We start from the raw sequence: 23802 nt of genomic DNA on the forward strand, positions 1-23802 counted from the left end.
TTTAAACCACAAATGGGTATTATTCCTGAAAAATGCTCCTAAAGGAAATTAAGAGGGAAGTCCTGTAGCCTTCCACCTGTGGAGAGATGCTCACAGTGGTCCCTTCTGCCTTTAAAAACTCCTCATCATCCTCCATTTCTCAAAATACCCTTCTCTCAGGAGAGCTGTGACTACTCACTGACATCACAAGGACGATCTTTGGAGAGGTCAAGACAACATGGTGGTGAAGAGGTATGACCACCCTCATGAGCACTCCTGGCTCTTTACAGTGGCAGCTGGATCTTAATGCCATGTCTCCTCTAGTCCAACAAGCAAAGGAAAAGACTGGAAGTGGAGACCAAGAGACATAAGCCAAAGGCTGCAATCAGACGAAAAAGAAGATTTTGTCCAAGAGCCATACATCTCAACCGGTTTAAACATAGCAGCTGCTCCCAGGGAAGTCACACTCGCATTTGTGATGGAGCAGCTGAGGGTCCTGCCTGTCCCACAAACACTGGCAGACCTCAGCCAGGGTGAAGGTCAGCCAGGTCCTCACATCTAGACATGGTGGCCCTAGTACCTCAGTTCATGGGACACTTATATTTTTCCCCTTACCCAGCTGCAGGCTGTTCCTGCCAGCAGCCTCAAAGCTCCCGACCTGTTATTAAAACAGCCTCAGAGAAAGTAAACATGACCAATGGAAAAACAAAAAATATCACCCAAATTTCTAAGGAAACCATGAGCTACATCCAGCACAGATTTTTCAAAAGGACAAGGATTTTCATGGCTCAGCGTTCTAATTTGTTTGACCGTTTATTTCCAAGGAACACATCCAAGAGTGACAAGCTCCATTTATTTCAATGGGCAGCATATGCCAGCAACGTGAATGGCGTACGCTGTAAAAGAGAATGGATGTTCTCAAGCATCCTGGAAAGCTGTCCTTTCAGCAGACAGAGGACATGGAGGTAATAGAAGTGCAGCTCTGCTCTGACAAGCAACACCATAAAAGCACCATCCTGGCTTCTCATGTTTGATGTCTCCCCACAGCAGACCTGAGAGATTTGCTCAAGCTGAAAGTGAAAAATTATTACCTAATATCTGGCCCAGTGCTGAAGAGAGCAGCTGGATTCTTTCATTGTTCTACTTTTCTGGGCCATAAGGACATCTCCTTGGGACATATGGCTACTTCAGGGTGTTAGTGCTTCACCCTTTTAGACTTTTAGAGGCTACCCACTAACCCAGACTATCCTCACAAATGACATCACCTTCAAAGCATTGTCTGATGTGAATATTAGATGTTCACACAAGAAAGTGCCTTCTATTCATAAAATACCATCACGTGGCAGCACTGTTTTCTGTCTTGTCTCTTTGTACTACACCCTGAAGACAATCCTCTTCTCAATCTTGCCTTTCCAAAGTCTGATTCCACTGAAGCCTGAAAAACTGTGAGTTGTGAGTCTCTCTCACAAATTCAGTACCACCTAGAACTTGATATTGTGTGGTGGCCTGTGACACTTTACTGTAAGTCTCACAGGAGTGGGCAACTTTTATTGGCTATCATTAATGAATTAACTAATATTAGTTCTGTGTTAGGACTTACCTAGGGAGCAGTCTAGTTCATTAGGTTTTATTGGTTTGTCAGCAAGCATTGGAAGTCAAAATAGAATGATTCTCATCTTGCTTCTCAGTAAGATGGCCCCAACAAAGGTTGGGTTTGGCTTTGTTCATACTGAGTCTTTCTCTGGACACCTTTCATTCTCATTAAACTTAAGAAGTTGCTGGAAGGAGCAGTGTGAGCTGCGGTGCTGTCCACAGGAATCCACTTCCCCTTCTTCTGTACCTCCAGCCAGGCAACATCTCAAGCCAGGTAAAGAAGAAGAAATGTTCCTGACTCCCTTACAGCCCTCCAGCATGGCAAAATGAAATCCCAAATTCTCCTTCAGGAGATTCATGTCTACCTGTGCTGCAAGGCTCACTATCCTAGATTTAGTCTGCAGTAAGGCCACAGCCATACAATACCCCTGGATGCCCATTGTACAGGCTGGAGACCCTTGTTGTGAGACTGTTTTTCCTATTCACTTTCTCTTCAGCAGGTGCAGCTTGTAGGTTGCTGTTTCACCTTTTCTGGAGAAGCCAAATCAATGCTGTTCATGCCATTGAGGGCATCTTTGAAACCGTGTGGGAATCTTAGCTTGCCTTGAGGCCAGTGAGATGCTTAGTGAAGAGGCCAACCATAGACTTGTGGCTGGCTCTGTGGGTATTTGGGGATAAACCATAAGGTGGCTTTGCATCTATGCAGCTTCCTTTGGGACCATGCTGATTGCCAACATGCTGGTCTCCACTTGCTATGAGCTATTTCCAAGGGAAAAGACAAAAAATGGTTGAGGGAGAGCTACAGTCATCCTTCCTTTGTCAAAGTGGAACTTTTCGTTTCCATCAAATCCACTTTTGTTTCTCAATTTCTGGTTGTTTCAGGTGACTTCCACGCCTGGGCCAGTTGGCCCCATGTATGTTGAGCTCTCAAACCCAGCCTCTTGCTCCAGGTGTGAGTGGTGAGAGTCAGGAGAGCTCTCTGCTGGAAGAATTTGTCCCTGCTTCTGGGCTTTGGGGCTTTATTAGGTCAAAGAAGAGCCAGGCTGTCAGTTCCAGCATTTCTGACTGGCATTTTAAAGCTAAAGATACAGATTACACCCTGGGTCTTGCAGTTGATGTGAGAAGATTTGCAGCATCTCAGCAGAGAGGTTTGGGAAGACACCCCAGGCCTGTCATGCCCAGGGCAATCTAGGATCCTCTAGATTTAACACATCTGGTAGTGGAGCAGTGGGGTAATAGAATCCCAGTAACCAGTGCTTTACAAGGTGTCAAAAATGTCCATCATAACTGAACAGCCTTGTGAAGCAACTGTGTGGTCTTTTCCTGAAAATTAAAACTAAAAAGCAAGCCATATGATGACAGCATCTGTAGCAGAGAGCAGGGTGGCTTGCATGAATTAGCAGCTTCCTGGCTGTTATCTGTGGCAGCCTTAGCCAGCTACTTCTTCCATCACCTGCAGCTTCTGTGGGCTGAGGCCTCAGACTTACACCTTGGGGATCACTGCAAGCCAAAGCCCCCAGCACTGAGCCACAGTCAAAAAAGAGCTGGAGAAGGTCTCCTCCACAGCTTTCTCACTGAAGTCTGGGATCGTGGCATTTGATGGAATAGGATCTTGGGTCTGGGAATGTGGAGCACAGTGGCCTTGAACGGCTCAGATCCTGATCTCTAAAGAGCCCCTGTGAAGGTTACCAGTAAGGTGGCTATCTGGGGATGTGCCACAGCCTCAGTGACTTGCATCCGAATCTTCCTGGCATGTCCCAATGAAGGCAAGAATAGATTAGTCAAGAATCTCCAGAAGCCCTGCTGAGATCATGTTGGATATCCATGGAACCAGTGCCAGTATGTGGGGTCAGAGCAAGTGATAGCCTCCTGCTGCCTTGGAGACTTGTTATGGGTAGGGGAAGAGAGATAAATCCCCAAATTTCCCTGGAAGAAGTGCTCATTAGGATCCACTTTCAGGCATTTCTTTCCCAGGTGGGCCAGGTGTCATGCAGGGGGTTATATTCTGTGCAACAGTATCCACCATTAAAAAAAAATAGACAAAACCCAAAATTACTCAGATATTACTCAACTCATTCTTGTTAAGGTCCTGTAAATCATATCAAGTGCAGAACCTCTCCCCTTTCAGAGATCTTCCAGCCTGTTGCATATGCATGACGCTCAGGAATCCCTGCAAGTGTCCTCCTACCACCTCTCCCCTGTTCTTCCTGCTGATGGGACCCAGAACAACCCACTGAGCTGCTGGTGAGCAGCAGAATCAGTTCTGCTCTGTCTTACCCACCCCTCCTGCTGTCCCTTTCTGGGGGCTCCTGGCACAGAAAAGTCCCCATGGAAGAAGATGATTACACCCAGAAAGGTGGCCATGGCACCCATTTGAAGGGATCTGCAGGGAGGGTAATGGGGATCAGAGCAGAGAAGGCACTGCCATCTGGCAGGGGCTGGAGCAGGGTGACAGCAAGAGGAGTCACTTTGGTCACAGGCATCCCCTGACTCAGGCACGAAGGGGCCTGGCTCCATCCAGTCTCCTGAGAGCAGAAAAGCCACAGACTCATGGCTGACTCCCTCGCCTCATTGTCTGTGCACTGGAGCAGGGAGGGCAGGAGGCAGAGGGAGTGAGGGAGCCCTTTTGTCCCCCTGGCTCTGACAGGTCCGTGCCTGCCACGCACTGGGATTGGGGGTGGGTGGGAGACAGGGCAGGGGGACCGCCAAAATAAACGAGCTAAGAAAGCAGTCTGATGATTCTCCACAAGCTTGGTGTACATGATGCAAATTGATGTTTAAAGCTTATTTATTAGCTTACATGCGAAATGCCAGCGGTGTTTTTCTAGATCAGTGGGTATCCAATATTTGGGCGGGGGGAGACGACGGCAGTGGGAGCGAGCATGGCTAGAGACTGTATATCCAGAGGCTAGGGTTTATATCATGGGCTGCTCTCGACTGTTATAATTTGTGGCACAGATTCAGCGAGAATCTGATCTGCTGAAAATATTTGGGCTGTGAAAACTCCCACACTGTGACAGATGTCAAGTCCAATTAAGTGACTCGTGTCCAGGTTTCTGTCCAATAGGCTTTCCCATTAAATACCAATTTAAGAGGGAAAAAATGCCGCCCCCTTTTCTCCGAGCCTTTATCTCTTCCGACCATCTCTAGGCGAAACCCTTTGGTACCAGAAGTGGAGCCACACGCATCTCTACTCCGTCTGTCTGTCTCGCCCCTGCCACCTTCCGCACCCCTCCTTGGCTTCTTTGCCGCTCCGGGAGGGGTGGGAGGAGGAACTGCACTTTCTTTTTATGCATGTGAGCGTACCTTGTCCTGCACCGCCGTTATCTCTCACAGCCGCTCCGAACCCGCGCCGAGATTTTCGTTTATTTCGTTTTGTTTTTCTTTTTCAGCGTTCGCATATTTTCGTTTATTTTTCACTCGAAAGATGCAGGAGGAGTTAGGAAGCTCAGGGACGGATGGGGGTTTTGTTTATCCTTTTTTTTCTCCCCTCGCCAGTTCTTGAAGGACCAAAAGAAGAACTAAACCAAACATTCATTTTCCGACGGCGTCTCCCCAGCTCCTGCCCCTCTCCGCCGGACCGGTGAATTAACAAACCCTCACGTTACAACCCCCACCCCCCCTCCCAAAAAAAAAAAATAGAGAAGAAAGGAGGGAGCGACGCATTGTTACCCCGACCCGCGGCGTGCCTGCGCGCCGGGCCGCGGCGGAACAAAGCCGGCAGCGCCGCGCCGGGCTCCGCGCTCCGGGCTCCGCGCCCCGGGCCCCGCCACCGGCCCGGCCCGGCCCGGGAGCGGCGGGGCTGCCGCAGGGAAGGAGAGGCTCAGGGGGCGGGAGAGGGAATAATCCCGGACGGTGCCGGTGCTGTCGCCGCATCCCTTTTGTTATTTATCGCGGTCGGGGAAGAGGAGGAAGAAAAGCGGGGGAGAGGGCACTTTCCTCCTCTAAAACCGACCGGCCGAAGCCGCCGGTGCGCTGAAGCCGCTGCCCCGGACAAGCGGGCGGAGGAGGACTTTGATGGGGAAACGCTTTTTCTCCCCTGATGCATCGTAAGTAACTTAAGTTGATATTTATACTCCGCAAACAAACACGACAGTATAACATCTCCCATCTCTGGAGCGCTGGAGGCCGCGGCGAGGGATGAGATCTGCCTTTCCCCATTCGAGCAGGACACTTTTTCGCTCGTAATTAATTTTATTTGATTTTGATTTTTTAATTTTTCCATGCTCCGCTCCCGAAGGGTCATTTGAACTGTAAAGAAATCGCCGAGGGGGCGAGGGGACCTGGACAGAGAGGCTATCCAAACGGCTCCGCCGAGGTAAGCAGCCTTAACAATATCTTTCCCTTTTGCAGGTAGCAGGGAGCATGGGTTTACAGTAATAATAATAATAATAATAATAATAATAATTTTTTAAAAATAGAGACGGGGGAGGGGGGAAAGAGCCTCTTTCCAGATCAGCTCGCCAAACCTCACCGTACAGATAAATCCAAATCAAAGCGAAAAATTCAACACACACCGTTAGAGAAACCTATAAGCAACTTTCTTCAGGAATCACCGCTTTAATTGCCCGTATTCGTACAATCAGCCTGCAAATCCTGCCTCTCTAACCTGCTTTTTGCATAAGCCCCCTCGCTTGGGTGCCAGTTGAAAGGCGATTTTAAACCTTTCCTCTGTATCTTTTTGCCCCACGAGATCACTGATACCTGACTTGCGCGCTAATGGGGTTTTTTCCCTACCCCTGCCTTGTGGGCCTGATTAACGCTCCTTATTAAAAATCGAAGAAGAAGCGTTTCCGACGGCCCTGGCAAGAGACGGCCCTTTCCCAGAGAAGGAAGAGCTCTCGTCTCCCACTGCCCAGCCCTGGCTGCACCTCGGGGAGCGCTGAGCCTCGGCCCGCGGCGGAGCCCCGGTGCCCCGCCACGCGTGCCCCGCGCCTCGCCCCGCTGGGGCAGCTTGGCTCTACCCCTGCCTGGGGAGAACTCCTCCTGCCCATGTGGTTGCTGTTGTTATCATTACCACAATAATAGTTTATTTTTCCGAACCGGATCTGAGGCCCGACTGGGACTTTCCCTGGAAACTTTATGTGGAAATAGTTTGCAATCTTAATTCGGGGGAAGGGGGGATGCGATGTTCCCTCCCCACTTCGCTCGACACCCCAGCTGCACACACGCACGCACACACACACACACATTTGTGTCCAAGGTTATTCACTAGTTGCCTGATGTATTGTTTTATTACATGCCGGCATGTCCACGGACGCGCTCGGATTTGTATTGCTGTCTACATGACAGATGGTGCTCTGTGAGGCCGCAAGAAGATACGATTCAATTTTCTTTTGAAAGGCACGTCCGCATTTATTTATTTATTTATTTAGCCTCCCCCTCTTTTCGCGCAGGGAGGGGAGAGGAGGGAAAATTTAAAGGGATGGAAAAGTTCGGCCTCTGCTTTGAGGTTTTGTTTCTTTTTGAATCCGACGCTTAGAAAACGGAAACTCTCCAAACATTCCCATCTGATCGCTAGCAAATCGCTATCTGCACCATTAGCATCAGGAAAGGAAAGAAAGAAAAAGAAAAAAAGAAGGAGCACAGAGAAAAGAGCAGAGGGAAGAGCCTAGCAGATACATCGGATCCCGTAGGGATTGGGGAAATAAATCTCCCCACTGGCCTTGTTATATTTGTGGAGCCTTGAGCTGTGTATTTAAAAGTATCATGTCTGTAGCCTGGATCCCATAGAGCGTTTTCGAAAGAGAAACAGTTGAGCAGAAACTGACAGGCTAGAAAGAACAATATTAAAATTGGGGGCCTGGACGGAGAGGGGGGCGGGGAATCACCATATTATTGGAACACTGGATATTAGCTTGCTTGGAAAAAAAAATTCCACTATTGCTCTCTGGGCCTGTTTCAAGACCCTAGGAAGCGCAGGGAATAACGGCAGGAAGTATATTCCGCTGAAGCTGCCGTCAAACGCTAGAGAAGGGATGGATAAATGAGGGTATCGTTTATCCCCGGTATTGCTCTCATTAGTACTCTCTGAAGGAGCTGCAACTCGTCCAGCCGGCTCTCCCCCCGCCCCGGTCGGGCGGTACCGGCGCCAGGGGCAGTGCGCGGGGACCGGCATGTCCCCCGTGTCCCTGCTCCCCGCCTTGCCCCTGTATCCCGGGGCCGGGGCCCTGACCCACTCTCTTTGCTTCTCTGTCTCGGGAAGGCTCCTCCGCCCCCTCCAAGATGATGCTTAGCCCGGACCAAGCTGCCGACTCCGACCACCCCTCCTCGGCGCCCTCCGACCCGGAGTCCCTGGGCGGCGCGGACGCCCAGGCGCTCAGCTGCTGCGTCTCCGACCCGGAGCCCGCCGAGGGCGGCGGCGGCGAGGGCCGGGGCGGCGGCGGCGGCGGCGGCGGCGGCGAGGGTCGCGGCGGGGGCCGGCCCGGGCTGCACCCGCCGCCGCTGAGCCGCGAGGAGAAGCGCCGGCGGCGCCGCGCCACGGCCAAGTACCGCTCGGCGCACGCCACGCGTGAGCGGATCCGCGTGGAGGCCTTCAACCTGGCCTTCGCCGAGCTGCGCAAGCTGCTGCCCACCCTGCCCCCCGACAAGAAGCTCTCCAAGATCGAGATCCTGCGCCTCGCCATCTGCTACATCTCCTATCTCAACCACGTGCTGGACGTGTAGCGGCCGGCGGACGCGCGGAGCCCCGGGACCCCCAGCCCCGCTGCCCCGGTCCGGCCGCGGCGGGCAGCGCCTTCCCCGGGCGGGCGGCGGGCGGGGGGTCCCCGCTGCTGCGCTCTCCCCGCCCCGGACGGCTCCCGCCCGGTCGAGAGCCCGCTTTTCGAAGAGAAGTGTAAAACCGGATTGTCTCTTCAGGCTGTCAAGTGCCCCTTTATATATATCCAAAAACATCTACTTGTGACCTTAAACGTGTGACCCATGGGTGCAGTTAAAAATAACTATTTTTTATTTATGGTAGAAGGAGTCGACAATTTATTTTTTTCAAGATTTATTTATTTTTCAGAGTGGTGGCAATTTTACTTTGGATACTTCGTGCCAATTGGTTTCTATAGTCGGGTGTTTACACTTTCTCCTGTGGAATATTATGTTTGACTTTATGAGTGTTTGTTGGGATCAATACAGTGTTCATTTTATTTTATTTTTAATTTATTTTCTCCCTCCAATTATATTGCACTTGTGTACCACAAACCTCCCCTCCCTCCCTGTTTATAAGTATATTTTATATATATCAAGGTATTTGTTCTTGACCTTTTTCCTTTCTTTCCTGTGTGGGATCAACAACCACTAGCACTTAACTAGGAGAGGTTTTTTTTTAAAACTTGTTGTTATTCTGATCTATAGTTGCGTCTTAAAAGTACTTTGCAAATCGTTTATAAGGGAAGTAGTTTCTTTGTGGGTGTATATGTGCGTGTGTGTACACATGCATGTGTGTGGGAGTGAGCGTGGGTGTGTATGTGTGTGGTATATTTTTAGGAAAGGACATTTTTTCCTAAAAAAAAGAAAAAAAAAAAGAAAGAAAAGTAAATCCAGGACTGCTTTCCTTTGTGACAACCAAAAAAATTCTATAACCTGAAAATGTTTCATGTTCTTTGCTGTGAATCTCTTAAAACAAGAAGCGCATTTTAGGGACAAAAAAGAAAAAGAAAAAAAACCACATCTGCTATCCAAAGATTTTAGTCTTTTTCAGGGTTTTTTTGTGTGTCTATGTTGCTTTATATAATGCAATATTTTGTAGTGAAAATAGATAAATCTGGTTTCTATCTGATGCGTTTTTCATATCTCTCATGAATGGTGAGCTGTTTTGCATATAAATAAAAGTATCAAATAAAAGCTGGTTTTTCCTAATTATTTTTCCCTGTTGGTCCTTCTGTAAGACAGACATGAGATGTCCTTATGAATAAGGATTGCAGAGGCTTCTCAAGTCGTGCCTGGGAAGCTTCAACAGGTTACCTGCCTCTTCCTAGGGAGACTCGGACTGCAGTCCCTCCAGCACAGCTCCCCTGCTCCAGCAGCTCTCAGCTGGCTGCCCTGCCCAAATGCAAAGGAGACACAGAACCCTTGCTGTCACTTTCTCCCGGTCTCATCATGACTGGCATCTGGTCACATGTTCCAAAGTTCAAGCTGTACAATCCAATCTGATGCTTGCAAGCACCTGTTTTGCTACCTCACTCTTTGAAATGCCTGGCTTTGCCACCCAAATGTTTGTGTTGTGTCCTGCCTGAGCGCACTGGGTTTTCTTTCTCTTGTTTAAATTCAGCTTTGATCCCTCTCAGACCAGGTCTTATTCTGCTGAAACCAAGGAAAAATCTTTTGCCCTTTCCCTGCTTTAGAAAACCTCAACCATAATCTTTCATACAAGGCTTCAATTGCCAAATCTTGTCATTTGAAACAGATACAGACTCAATGGCAGACAGGTTATTACCTGAGTAATGTGAGACTGTCTCATTCATTAAACCCCTTCCTTCTTTCCCACAAGGGGTTAATTTTACCTATAATTTGAATGCTGCCATTGACTCTGGTGGCTGCATCATCCGTTCTTACTTGCTGGAGAGATAAAACCCTCCCCTCTACCCCATTTTTATGGCTGACACTTTGCACAGCAATTTAATTAAGTGTGGTCTTGACCAGCTGAAAAGCTCCATGCAGAAAACCTGTCAGAGAGACTGTTAATTCCATTCCCTACAAATACATGCTTGCCATGTCCCAAGGGAGCACACCCTGGTTTGGTAGTTCAATGAACAGGTTTCAAATCCTGCATTTCAGGGCTGAAATAACTCCACCAACTTTGGAGCTGGCTTCCTTTGGGACAGGTTTGTTACTTAGGTTCAATATCAGGGTGCTGTGTTGAGTTTGATGTAATTGCCTGAGTGATATTATAAATCCTGCCATCCAAAAAGCCTTCATGCTACCAGCATTTGGGAGGACTTAGTTAATGAAAAGATAAACATATTATTTCCTTCTTGACCATTGGGAATGCATGTTTCAGGGGGAGAGAGGGCTCTGCAACACCTGCCTGTAAAGTATGATGGCTGCAGTCACTGGCAGTTGTAGGTGTCAACCCCACATTCCCCCTGGCCTCACATCCCCTTCTGGGGGTCTCGCACACGTGTCAGAGGCACAGGCTGAGATAATGCCTGAGTCCCAGGTTCCCAGCCACGTGACCCTGTGCCCAAGTGATAAGTCAGAAAGGCTGCTGTGCTGTGAGCAAAGAAGAGCACAGCATGGGGATGTGTGGGAACAGGCGCAGGAAGTCAGAAAATCTTGTGAGCTATTCCACTCTTACCATCCCTGAACAACAGAGAGCCTGACTGCACTCAGACACAGAGCCGCAAGGGCTTTGCTTTTGGTGGTATCCAAAGGGTCAGATCTCAAGTTTAACCTGCAAAAGTGTCAGGGCACTTGACCTGAAGAGATGTGCTTTTCTTCCCAAGTGTTATCTGATGTAAGAAATTGCTTTTTCCTACAAGTCCTGTCTCGCTTCCATACACTCAACACCTTGTTTAAATCCTGTCCCCACCATAACATCACCCCAGCTACTTCTATTTTTCCTGCTGGCACCAAGAAGGAAGCTCATTCCCATTTAGCAGTTGATGAGTGTTGAAAACAGAATGTAGGTTTTGCTCCCACATTCCACACCTTTTTTTTTTTTTTTATTCTTAAGGAGCTGAGTAGTATGCACAAGCTACAAGGCCCATGCAAAAAAACAAGGCTGCATGGCTAAGTGCTCAGAAGTCTGGATTTATGAAGAATGGGTAAACAAATTTAACTCCATCTCATTGCAAGTCTGGGTTAGATAGCAATAAAGTCTAATTATATAATCAAAGTTTGCCTATGTCTATGTTCCCTCAGCAATAAAGGAATGAATGACCTTGAATGACAATACTATAGGAGGAATGGGGTTGGAACTGCTGAATGGAAGTTTATATCACACTCAGTCATGACAATAATTGGAAGGGAAGAGACACAGTTAATATTCCCTTGTATTTTAGCTACATTCAGATACCTTTCTTGCACAACTGAAGAGGAGCTCATCCTACAAACCATGAAAGAAAGTGCACTTAAAAGACAGAGAAGGCAGAACACTACCTCCGGACCTTTAGCTGACTCTAAAAGAGGGACTTTAGGCCTGAACTGAATACAGTATATAAAACATTTAAAATATTATATAAAACATATATAAAACATTGAATGGAAACCTCCAGCATTCACAGAGAGCAAGTAGCTCTAATAGATAAACCTAAAATATCTCAGTACAAGAGATATCCAATGCATGCTAACATTGGGCTATAACACCTATTAAGACACATTTTCAGGCCTATATGGACTCACAGGGACATGGTGCAATACACACTCACATGGTATCATTAGGAAGCAGGGCAGCTAATGCATTCATCTGAACCCTGGGAACAGATCCTGACCCTGATTCAGCAAACGAGGACAGACAGCAAGCCAAAAGTATCTCCTCCGAATAAACATAATGGTTTTGACAGGACTGTACAGCTAAGGGGGAACTGTATCTCAGTATCATACAGTTTCCTAAGAGATTAAAAGATCTCCAGCACAAAATATTCCAAATTATAGACTTGAATTTATGCTGCTATTACATATGCACATGGAAAAGGAAGAATTTCTAGGCATAGACCATCACTGTCCAGCAAAGTGCATGGTACTGTGCATTCAGGATCACATTACTCCCCAGCCACAAAGTCATGTCTTATTGTTTGTGTTAAAAAGTGTTTGAGGCAGGTAGGATATGACCACTAATATGTACAGCAGATAAATTCTGAGGGCCTTGGATGTGATTTGATATCTTTGCTGCATTTCTAGCAAAGGGAATTTGTGTGTGATTGGGAAGAGATGGGGGGTGGGGAGCTGAAGAGGATGTTGTATATGAAACCCAACAAAGAAATGGATCTTTTCCATTATATAGCTGTGAAGAAATAGCAGAGACATTCTATCTATCTCTTCACATATCTATCCATCTAGCCATCCTGTAACCCAATTAACCCAGTTCTTTTAGGGTGAATAAATGTGTTCTAATATCAGCCATTATTTTTCAGTACTCTCAGTTTATTCTCCAGGGTGGGACAGATCAATAACCACAATAGCAACCGACCCAAAAGGAAAAGGCAATCTCCTGGCGCTTCTTATTTATTTCTTCAGAGCCGATTTAGTTTTTCCTGCCTCTTCCCCTGGTGACGGATTTTGCCTTTCCTGCCCAGAATGGCCGTGTTGTTTTATCCTGAGCTCTATTTGCATGTGAGCTTCAGATTCATCTTTGGCTCCTTGCACGGTTTGGGATGAGACCCTCCTGTCCCCAGAGAGGGGGGCAGGTGTTGCTCCAGTCGAGCGAATGGAACCAAATTACAGGACCGTCTGTCGCCTCCTCTGGGAGCCGGCAGAGGGAGGGGAGGAAGGGGAGGGGAGCGGGATGCCGTACGACAGAAAAGAAAAGCAGAACATCATACTGATGCCGATAAGAGCTTGGAAACACGAGTCACCCCAGCCCACAGCCCCACCCAAAACCATGCAGCAGCCACCTGAAAGAGAAATGTCAGGAGCAGAGACAGAAATAAATTGAGTCACTGGGCTGGAATAACTCAGGCTCAAAATGAAAGAGAATTCAGACCCCGTCCACTTTCAGACACAAGTGCAGGCACAAAGTTGCTGTTTTTCTCAGCTTACGGCCGTGCTCTTTGATGTCGCAGCCTCTGTCCTTGCGGAGCAGGCTCCTCTGCCCACCACTGCTCTCCACCAAGTCCTCACAGCCCAGGTCTCACAGCAGCTCCTGCGCCCCTCCCTCCAGCTGCTCCTTCTGGCCCTCCCACAGCCCCCCTGCCCTTCAAGGTCCCTGAGGGAGGCATTCTGTGCAGAGGCGGCTCTGCTCCTCTGCCACCCCACCAGCCCATGCTGCACAGTGCAGCCAGTCCTTGCTCTCACAGGGAGCTGCTTGGTGCTCCAGCTCAGGGCTGCCGTCTCACTTCTCATCCATGCAGATTTCTACTCAACTGATCTGAGAGAGGTGATGTTACAGACTTACACTTCTCAAGCCCATTTATTTGCTTAAGGCATTCCTAGCAAATTAATAAAGGACCCCCACCTACCCCACTCCACCCCCCACCTTGTTTTTGCTGGTTTTTTGTCCCAAACTTTCCTAGACATGAGTGCACACACACACTGATGTATGCAGCGATTGCTTTCAGAGTGGTTAGGCACAGAGTCACTTGAAAAGCAACAGGTGACAGCTGTTCTGCTGTTCCTCACTAAAACAAGAAGAAAATCAGAGAAGAAATTTGTGGAGAATTCAGAGGAGCTTCGAAAGAAGGCATGAAAAAAGGTGCCATTAGGAGTGCTTAAATCAAAGCAAAAGCAGCATGGAGTGAATGACTGTAGGAAGAAGCCAGGTCACATAGGTGGAGGGGCCTCATCAATCAGCAACTGGGCATAGCATAAAGGATTTTCCATGAGGGTGGTGGGATGTACACTGAACCTGAAGTCTACACCAGGGCATAACGAGGAACAAAAGGCATGTGAAAAGGTAGGCAGCAAACATAGGAAGGGATGGCAGCAGGAAGTGTGAGAAAGGAGAAGGAGCTGCTGGTATGGGGGGATGGGGGAAGAGGCTCCAGCAAAGTCAGAAGGGGCAGCTTGCCCAGGGGTTAAAAGCAAGTTCAGTCCAGGAACAGACAGGAACCAGGCAGGAAGGGAACTGGAAGGAGTTGTTAACTAGACATTCAAAACTACTCAGGAGAGATCACCACAACTATAGTCATGGCCAGAGGGATGGACTGGCACAGTAACATTTTTTCAAGGACCAAAAGACAAGGGGTTTGTCATATAATATCTATCCTCCAGAGAAATTCTCTGTCTCCTTGCTCAAAACAATTCTGTGCACAGAAGTGGCAGAAAGATTTGCAAACCCTAGGGCTAGAGCTCAGCAATGAAGAAAGAAAGAAAAGAAAGAAAAGAAAGAGAAGAAAGAGAGATACAGAGAGATAGAAAGAGAGAAAGAGAGAAAGAGAGAGAGAGAAAGAGAGAAAGAAAAGAGAGAAAGAAAAGAAAAGAGAAAAGAAAAGAAAAGAAAAGAAAAGAAAAGAAAAGAAAAGAAAAGAAAAGAAAAGAAAAGAAAAGAAAAAAGAAAGAAAGAAAGAAAGAAAGAAAGAAAGAAAGAAAGAAAGAAAGAAAGAAAGAAAGAAAGAAAGAGAGAGAGAGAGAAATGCAGAACAGAGCAGGAGAAAGACCCAATATTCCCAATACCAAGGGTCTTCTGACCATTTAAGCAGTTTCAAGATTTAAGACAGGCTTCAAGACTATCCCAGAAATGATCCCTGCAGGATAGAGCCACAAATCTGTATTGGACTTTTGTTATTCAAGGTAATAAAGACAAGGACTGACCATGAAAAATTGCAGAAGGACTGTGTGAGACTGATAAAATAGCACAAGAAATTCAATCTAAATAAGGTGATGCATGCAGGGAAGAACATTTCTAACTTCACATATAACTGATCAGTCCTGAGCCAAGCACAGAAGCAAGATCTTGTAGCTATGATATATTGCTTCATGATAACATCAGCTTGAGTCTTCATGTCATGGAAAAAGAAAATGAAATGTAAGATATTATTATCACCATTGAGAGAATAGAACAGAATAGGTAGAGAGCAAGGCAGAGAGCATCATTATGCCGTGCATAAAACCAAAGTAAATCTGTATCCTGAATTCTATGTGCAGCTCTGGTTCAGTCTCAGTAAGAGCAAAGTAGAAGTCCAAAAGCATCTGAGAATGGCAGCAAGGGTAATACAAAGCATGGAATAGCTTCCATGCAGCAAATGGCCAAGTGAAAAGGAGCCAACAGTGATTTTACAGAAAGCCATCATATCCCAGTTAACAAGGGAATGGTGGAGAGGGATCAGTTGTTCCCTGTCTCATCCAATATAATTTGATAACAGGAGGCGTCAAATGAAACTGTTGGATGCCAGGCTCAAAACAAACAAAAGGAGGTGTCTTGTCACACCATGTGCAGTAAAACCATGGAACTCCTTCCTCAGGATGCTGTGAAAGCAAAAATATTATACAAGTTCAAGGACAGAAGCTCACAAAACAGAAATCTGCTGATGATTTTTAAATGTGTAGAAGTTCTTCCCAACTCAGTCTGCCCTCAAACTGCAAATGACTGAAGGGCAGTAGACCTTTAGCAGGAAGTATCATATAGACCTCTGCTATTGCGATATTCCCCAGGCATCTGCTTTGGCTCCCATTTGCACTGGGATGTTAGGATAGATGGATTTTCAGACTGGCTCAGTCTCCATCTTCATGATCTGAAGGAAATAGATCTTTGACAGATGCCAACATCTTTCAAGCCTTGGTCGCTTTGGACCTGAACACAAAAGCTGTCTACAAAAGCTGTCTATAAGGTAAGTCCTCAGTGGGCCAATGTGACAAGATAAATATAAACTTTTAGATAGGGAGGGAGGAGGACTTGTTCCCTGGGGCAATGAGCATAACAAATGTGGTTTTTCTGAAAGCCAAAAGGTTGGAGTTTGATGTCAAACACATAAAGGTAAGCTTACAGCAGTTCCATGATCTCAAAGGAGTTACTTATGATTGTCACCAGAGTAACAGTCCAAGAAGGATCCTAAAGATAATCATGGTGTGGTAGGATGGTCAAATGTAGGACGGGGCTTGCCTTGAATTCAGCCCCAATCTCCTTGTCCTGACATATTTTTCAGACTGTACTTTGACAGGACTGCCTTCTAAACATGTAGGTCCTTTTAGTCAGGGTCACAGCTTCTTATCTTGCTTAAATTGCCCCAAGAAGATCAAAGCTCGGGAGACCTTAAATAATATTGATCTAGCAAAGTGTTTGAAGGAAGAAAGGACTGCTCAGAGACTTGAAGAGTTTAGATTCAGCCACTGTGTTCATCAAAACCTAGCAAATTTTGACGTACTTTAGATTCAAACCTCAAAAATGAGGAAGAAACAAGGAAAATGAAGGGAAAGTTAAAATTATAACAAAGAGAGGAGGAGTGAAAATAGTGTTTTTCATGAATTATGGGAGTAATGGACAATCATCTTCTAAGCTCATCCCACTGGGTCTTTTTGGGTGATCAAAGGTGCCTCAGACAAACAACCAGTCTCAGACCCCACATGCAGTCATTCAGAAAATCCCAGTACAGAGCAGCTTAAATCTTGTGGCCAGAGACCACCTCATGTATGAGCCAAGTCTTGCTGACCAGCTAGGAAGGGAGTCTTCAAAAGTGGTTTGGGGGCACTCACCCCATTCTCTTGACACACAACACAAAAAGGATCCAGAGATTCAGAAATTGTCTTTAAACGCTAAAGTCACTTTGCTGTACATAATCATATGACTGTCTCAAAGGCTACCCTCTCTAGTGGAGGCTCTATCAGAGAAAGCATTGCTTTCAAAGAAAAGTGTCTTTAGACACTGTAGAGCAGGCCCCTTGTCTCTGGCAGTTCAGTGTTCCCCTGAAGGCTCACACAAGGCTCATCACTGCCAAAGGATTTCTAAGGGACACCTCCCAACTTTCTTGACCCATGAAGTATCTTCCAACAGTGTCCAAAGTAAATTAGCACAAAACTTTCCTACTCCATTTGCCTTGTAACAGTATCCAAGATTTGAACCCATTTGAACCTTACTCTGTAAAGGTGAATTTACCTCACTTGACCTTTTCTTGAACCATTCTTAAAGCACCTCTCAATGGTGCATTTACAGTGCGTGCTTGAACTACAGACATTCATAATACCTCCCCTGTATCATTTCAAGACATCCAGGACTCTTGCTACCACACAATTGGCTTCTCAGTAGCATCCAAAAGGTTTAGGTACAACATGAAATGGGATTCAGAGTACATATTTAACAAGCTCCTAGAACACAGAGTGTTGTATGGAGCCAAGGCCGGGGTCAAACCCTGTCAGTCTCACAGGGATTCTAGCACAAGGCTACATTGTAGAGCCAAAGGGTAGAACCCTTGTATCCTTTTTTAAACATGCAGGTATTGTCAGCAGCCTCTTAAATGCCCCCGCCAGAAAGAGAGGTTCAGGTGGGAGCTGACACAGGTTGAACTATTGAGGCAGATCCTAGTGGGATGAATATTTTGAAATCTCAGAATCTGAAACCCAAGGAGCATTAATCACCAATGTCATTCCATGAACCAAGGACCGAATGCATGGTGAAGCTTGCACATGGCCTAGCACACAGACTCTCTAGGGTAGGGTTAAACCACACTGCTGGGATGGCACAGAGAAAGCTGCATTGCTTGCTAGCATAAACAGGCTGTAATAGCATTCACTGCCTGTCTAGTCAGACAAACCGCATTTAATTACCGTGCGTCCAAGTTACAGTAATCTGGATGCAGATAGATCTGAAGTAAATTGAAAGGAAATGGATTTTATGTTACAATGTAGGAAGGAAAAGCACATTAAGATAAAGATGATTAGGTGGATTGGAAGAACCTTGTAAAAGATAATTGCGTTCAAAACAACAGCATCTTCAGCAGGGGAATTTCTGCCATGTGGAAGTTATACTACTGTCACAGTCAAGAGAAGTGTCCACACCAGATTGGCTCCTTCTTCCCTTGCATGGTGGCTCCTTGAGTTTCTCTAAGAGTTGCAGCTTCTGGCTTGACTGACACCAGCAACGCCATTCCTCTAAATCTCTGAATCTCACAGCCAGTCTGGTATTTCTCTGTGTCTCACATCCTCCTGGGAGGCAACATATGCTCCCCTTTTCCACCCTTTACGTGTTTAGACTGCAAATGCTCTGTCAGCAGTATAAGGACCTGACCCACACAGCAGGAGAATTTGCAACCTGCCCAGTCCCACCCTGTCTGTGAAGCTGACCAGTCTCATCTAGCTTCATCCCACCATGAGAAGTGCCTAAATCCTTGGCTAACACAGGTGATCTCTCAGTGCCATGAGGTGACAGAGCCACTCTGGTACGTGCCTCTGGAGAAACAAGTCCTGCTCTTACTGATTGAAAGTAGTCACATGGGGATTTAATTGCTGTTCCTAGCAGTGACATCTGAAAGAGATAAAAAAGGGAGCTGAGCAGCCTGTGTATGCCCATCTGCAGTCAGCCAGTTTGTTAAGGCATTAAATTCATCCACCAAACTAGGAGCCAGCTTTCAAACAGATCAACATCCCAGGCTGTTTTGATCCAGAGCTGTGGGTTAGCCTTGCTTTATTGCTGGCCACTGCTTTATGAGAGCAGAAACTGTCTCTAATTATGGAGTGTGAGTAAAAGGTTGCACCCTTCAGCAAGCACTCAGAGGCAAGGAGGTTACCATCATTCTCTCCTGGAGGGACTGGTACAGGATGACCTCAGTCTCCATATGTGCTGCACCACAGCTGATTGTCACAAAAGCCAGTTACTGATGTGCTTCACCATATAATGGGATCCCTGCTTGACATCCCTGCAGCACAGAACTTTGAAAAAATTTCTACAAAAAGCAGAACTATCCAGTGAGCCTCTGGATTAGCTGATTCAACAATGCTGAGTCTATTGTGCCTTAATGTCTCCTTTGAGAGAGCAATGGCACGGCTGGCAAGCAGCAGTAAGCCTGCCTGTTGTGGTCACGTAACATCAACTGTCTCCTCATGATCCCGCTGTCTTTGTCTGAGGCCCTTCCAGAACAGAGAGTGCATCAATCCAGCTTCATTTTCACTCATCTTGTGAGAAGCTGCTCCTTATTTCTTCACTGGATGTATTCACCTGTCTTCCATAGTAGCAGGACTAAACTCCCCATTTGCAACTTTATCTCTGATCATAAGGATGCATAATAATAACTCCTGGGTCCATGAATCGCATATTACTTTTTTTATCTTGGCTTTTTCTATGTTAGAATCACCAGGGACTCTGATTCTCAGAGTCCTTGTCAGGATTTTCCTTGTTCTTCAGTTTCCTACTGACCATGTGACAACCCACACTGTTGAGGTACTACTCTGAACTGTAGCAGTGCTAATCATCTGTCTGAATTTGGGTCTGGGTCCATACTCAGTAAGTACTTAAGTATCCAATCTGATAGATTGTCGAGTACAGATATTTTGGTACCAGGTATATTGTATCCAGGAAAAATTGCTTTCGTGCTTTTGGAGCCCCCTTGCTGGCTGAAAATTACCTGGTTTTGGAATGAGTCCTTTATACTTTTTTGGAGTCAGCAGAATCTACGGGAGCAGATTTTGCTTCACAGTCTTGTTCACTTCAGTCTCCATAAACCCTGGGCACAGCTGGCACACAACATCTCTGAATTCTCATTTTGAGCATCTCATGGTTCCTTGCCTGACTTCATTTAGGGATAATGGGAAGAAACTTCCAATGTGCTGCAACCTTGCTGCCATCCTCCTGTTTATCAGAGCCAGTACCTGCTGAGGAATTGTCTGTGCTGGGGTCCTGTCCAGGCCTGACATAAACAGCATCTTCCTCAGAGTCTACAGTTTGATTGCTGAAGTTATACCCTTGATGGTCAATACAGACCAGCCTAACAACCTTTGCTCTATTTTTTGCTTCTTGTGGTATCACACAAACTAGTATTTTTGTTCATGTTTCATTCACAGTAATCTTACTATTTCACTCATGGTAACCCTACTATTTCTGTTACTGATGCCTAGGTATTTGACAGGCTTCCTTGACTTCCTTGATGCTACTGACCTTCTGATGCCAGCATGAAACTTCTTTGGCTCTTCTCTTTGATTTTTTTCAGTTCCTGAACACCTTTGATGTAATTCTTTGAACATATTTATTCTTGCCTACCTGGCTGTATTAACTTCGCTTCCAGGCACATCATTTCGATCATAAGATACAGACCGTTTTGCTAATTCATCTGGAACCTCCAGCTTTTTCCAAAGTTACTCCAAGTCACCACTCATGCCATTCATATGATCTTTTCCATATGCAAATACCACCTCTGCAGACCTAAGTAATATCCTAATATCCTAATATCGTAATATCACCAATCTTGCTGTTATTTTCCTAGGAAGCAGGGTAAGATATGAAACACAACCTGGATGTCAGAAGAAGGAAAGGATGTTTCCTAGAAAGGGTGTTGAACACATTGCCAGCAAACATTGCGTTTTTCTAAAGCCTTGTGCCGGAAGCCTGCTGATACATCACACTCAGGGAATATATTTGAGGATAACAAAAAATGATGGCTGCAGTGAAAAACATTTCCCTTAGTTTATTTGTTTCACATCAGGAACTAATGGAAGAATTTTATCTATGTCATCTATGACACCAAATAGCTTCATTGACTTTTCTCAGTGATTCCTGATGCTCTAAGTCCATCTGGTTACAATTTTATCCATTGGTGAAATGCAAAAGAAACTTTTCTGTGTGCCCCTCTCAGCTGTATTCCCACAGCCTGCACTTGTGGTACCCATCACCAAGGCAATCCCACATAGCTAAGTGCATTCCAAGGAAAACACAGCTCAGGGCTGTGCTCTGAGGGGATGGGTCAGGCACTTTGGGATATCAAGGATGGACAGGCAGTTCAGCTGTTAAACTCTGACAAAACTCCATTGCCAAGTGCCAATGAGATTTAATCTGGTTTTCTTTGGAGATTCACAATCTGGCCAAACTGGGACAGTTTTTCAGGCTATGACAGAAGTCATATCCCCTGCAGTGGAGCTCCTTTCAAGCCAAATTTCTAATCTCTGCTCCACAAAAACTTTAGATCTTCTCAAAGAAAGGCACTGCTAGTCAATTTTAAACTACAGATACATCTGTTTCTTTTTTTCTAACCTCTTTCCAAGATTAAACTCAGCTCCCTCAACGCAAACCACCAGAGACATCCACCATGGTGAATCTCAGCCTCCACAGTTACATTCATCTGGGTTGCAATACTCTGGGAACAGACTCTTAAAGCCAGCCTTGTAGAAAGCATTGTCCAAAACTCCTTTTTCTTGTTTTTTTACCAACAGCTGTAGCAGAAAGCAAATACAAGAGCTGAAAGCAACAACCTATTGATCTGTACCTATCTGCAATGCTAAGGACCCTATTTCTGCCACACTCATTTCTCTGTCTTTTCAGTAAGCCAGCTACTACCATGAACCTTTCCTCTTTCAACCTCTGCATGCACCCACCAGCACATTAATCCGCAGAAATCACTTCTTGCGGTTGCTTGATGGATGAATTCAGCAGAGGCCTGTCCTGCAATACATCAATGGTGCACAGTTAGGCCAGGCTCAAGGGTCTGCTTTCTAACGATAGACATGAGGGCAGCCACAGTGTGCAACCCATGTGTGAGTTGGATGCCCTGTGAGAAGAGGTGTAGAGATGAGAGAGGATGTGCTGCTCATGTAAATTTTCTACATTAGATTAGCTGCCAGCATCAATGCTAGAAGCAGGTTGCTCCCAATTGTTAGGATTCCAAAGAAAAAGGACACAAAGGAGCAGTGCTAGATGGTCCTATGATCCCTTCACCTTGTTTAATCCTTCCCTGGAGAAGAGTAACTGATGACTGCTGAAACCAAGCAGCTCCTGTCTGAAAGGAACATATCCCTGCCTCCTTGGAAGTGGGAGATGTCAACCAAGGGAGGATTTCATCCCTAAGGAAACAGCTCCACCTGTGTGATTGAAATAAGATATGAGACACTTAGAAAGATTTCTAAAGCTTGCATGAGCACAACTACTGCTTGTACTCATTGCTTTTCCAATTTATCTATTTGCATTTCTATTAGTGTGAAGAGATCAGATTCAGCTTGTTCATTGTTTTTCTTATGTTTCATTTTTTCTGGCCGCCTCTCTTTGAGACAGTGCACCCTGGAGTTAGGCACCCACATACACTTCAATGAACTTGCTGGATGGGTAGGGGATGACGGATGCATTCGGTGGGATTTGTTGTGCGCCACTTCTGAAAACAAGGCAAAGACAGTAACACAGCACTAGAAATCTTACTTGAAATGACTCTTTCTGAAAATCTCAGCCAGGATCAGGTCTTGTATTTTGCAAAACTCTCCTCTGCCTCCAGACTGATTATGTTACTACGGTGTATTTATTACAACCTGGGTGCAATCAGTTCTCATGATGAATATCCCTTTAGCCATCCAATACCAATTACTCATGTGCTACCTGCTCAGTGGAAAAGAACCACTGAATCTCATTTCTTCGCTTGCCAAAGATTTCCCTGCCTCCTTTTCCATCGTTACGTTTCTGGAAACGCTTTTCCTCTTCTTTTATTTTAGTCCTGGGTGTCCCCTGAGCTCGGTGATTGCATTTAAAACAGACACAACGACATTATGAAGCATTAAACTAATGGCATTTGAGACCATTTTTCTCCCGTAAACCATTATGACGTCCCTGGAACGGCTGGCGGAGGGCTGAACACCAGCGCCGCCATCCAGGGCTGCATCGCTCTCTGCCGCTCCGTACCCGCTCTGGGATTCGAGGTGCCATCTCTTGTGCTTCTCTCGCTGTTACAGCCCCCAAGAAAGCTGTTTTGATCTTCAGATGAGTTGTTTGGCACGACCATAATGACAAATATGTGAATGGGGGGTTAACCATGAATTGCAAAGTACCTATCAAATCCCCAAGGTGGAGAGGAATATATCTTCCTTCACACCCTTTTGATGTATAGTTAATTACACGAATCTGGAACTGTTACCATGTGCAAACAGAGTGAAAATTGACTTTCTAAGCCATCCCTGGCCCCTCTGCATATGTCACTCGCTCTAGCCCAATATCATGCTCTGTCTGTACACACACAAATATATAATCAGTACGGGTTTGGACCCTTTTTTTGGATAATCCAGCATTATAAAATGTTAGAGGGAAAGAACGGAATGTTGCATCCTTCGGGCCTGATGCAGCTTTTCTAAAAAGAAGAAAAAAATCCTTATTTTATATTGGTTGTTCTTTCTCTTGCCTGAATAAAAGCTTTAGCACAGCTTGAAAGGGTTGCATGTGCTGAAATGTAGCCCAAGGATATGTGTTATTATCCATCCCCTCTTGACCAGCAGGGTCTCAGCTCTCTCTCCCTTTCAGCCTTTTGTTTGAACAGATGGGATTGGGGAACGAAGGGAAAGAAAGGCAGTCTGTTCTCATTAACGCTCCCAGTACACAAACACAAACCTGAGCACAGGGGACCTACAGAACAGGACTGCTTCCACTCCACACATATCCACTGAGACCATATGTACCCGCACACAAAGGCAGACAGAAGACCCACGTCGAGCCAGCTACTAGGCATTTACCAAAGATGACTCCTCAGCAACTAT

The 23802-nt window shown here is 46.0% G+C and overlaps 1 protein-coding gene across 1 annotated transcript; it reads left to right on the plus strand.

Annotated features, from left to right (window-relative positions):
* The first annotated feature begins 5507 nt into the window (after nucleotides 1-5507).
* NHLH2 (nescient helix-loop-helix 2) lies at nucleotides 5508-8238 on the plus strand. Its single transcript, XM_054270047.1, has 2 exons — nucleotides 5508-5890; nucleotides 7778-8238. The coding sequence occupies exon 2, from the start codon at nucleotides 7798-7800 to the stop codon at nucleotides 8236-8238; it is 441 nt and encodes a 146-aa protein (XP_054126022.1). The 5' UTR covers nucleotides 5508-5890; nucleotides 7778-7797.
* The last annotated feature ends 15564 nt before the right edge of the window (nucleotides 8239-23802 follow it).

This window comes from Melozone crissalis, unplaced genomic scaffold (genome assembly GCF_028551555.1).
Source record: "Melozone crissalis strain CALT ecotype California unplaced genomic scaffold, PUWL_Pcris_2 ptg000008l_1, whole genome shotgun sequence".
Lineage (NCBI taxonomy): Eukaryota > Metazoa > Chordata > Aves > Passeriformes > Passerellidae > Melozone > Melozone crissalis.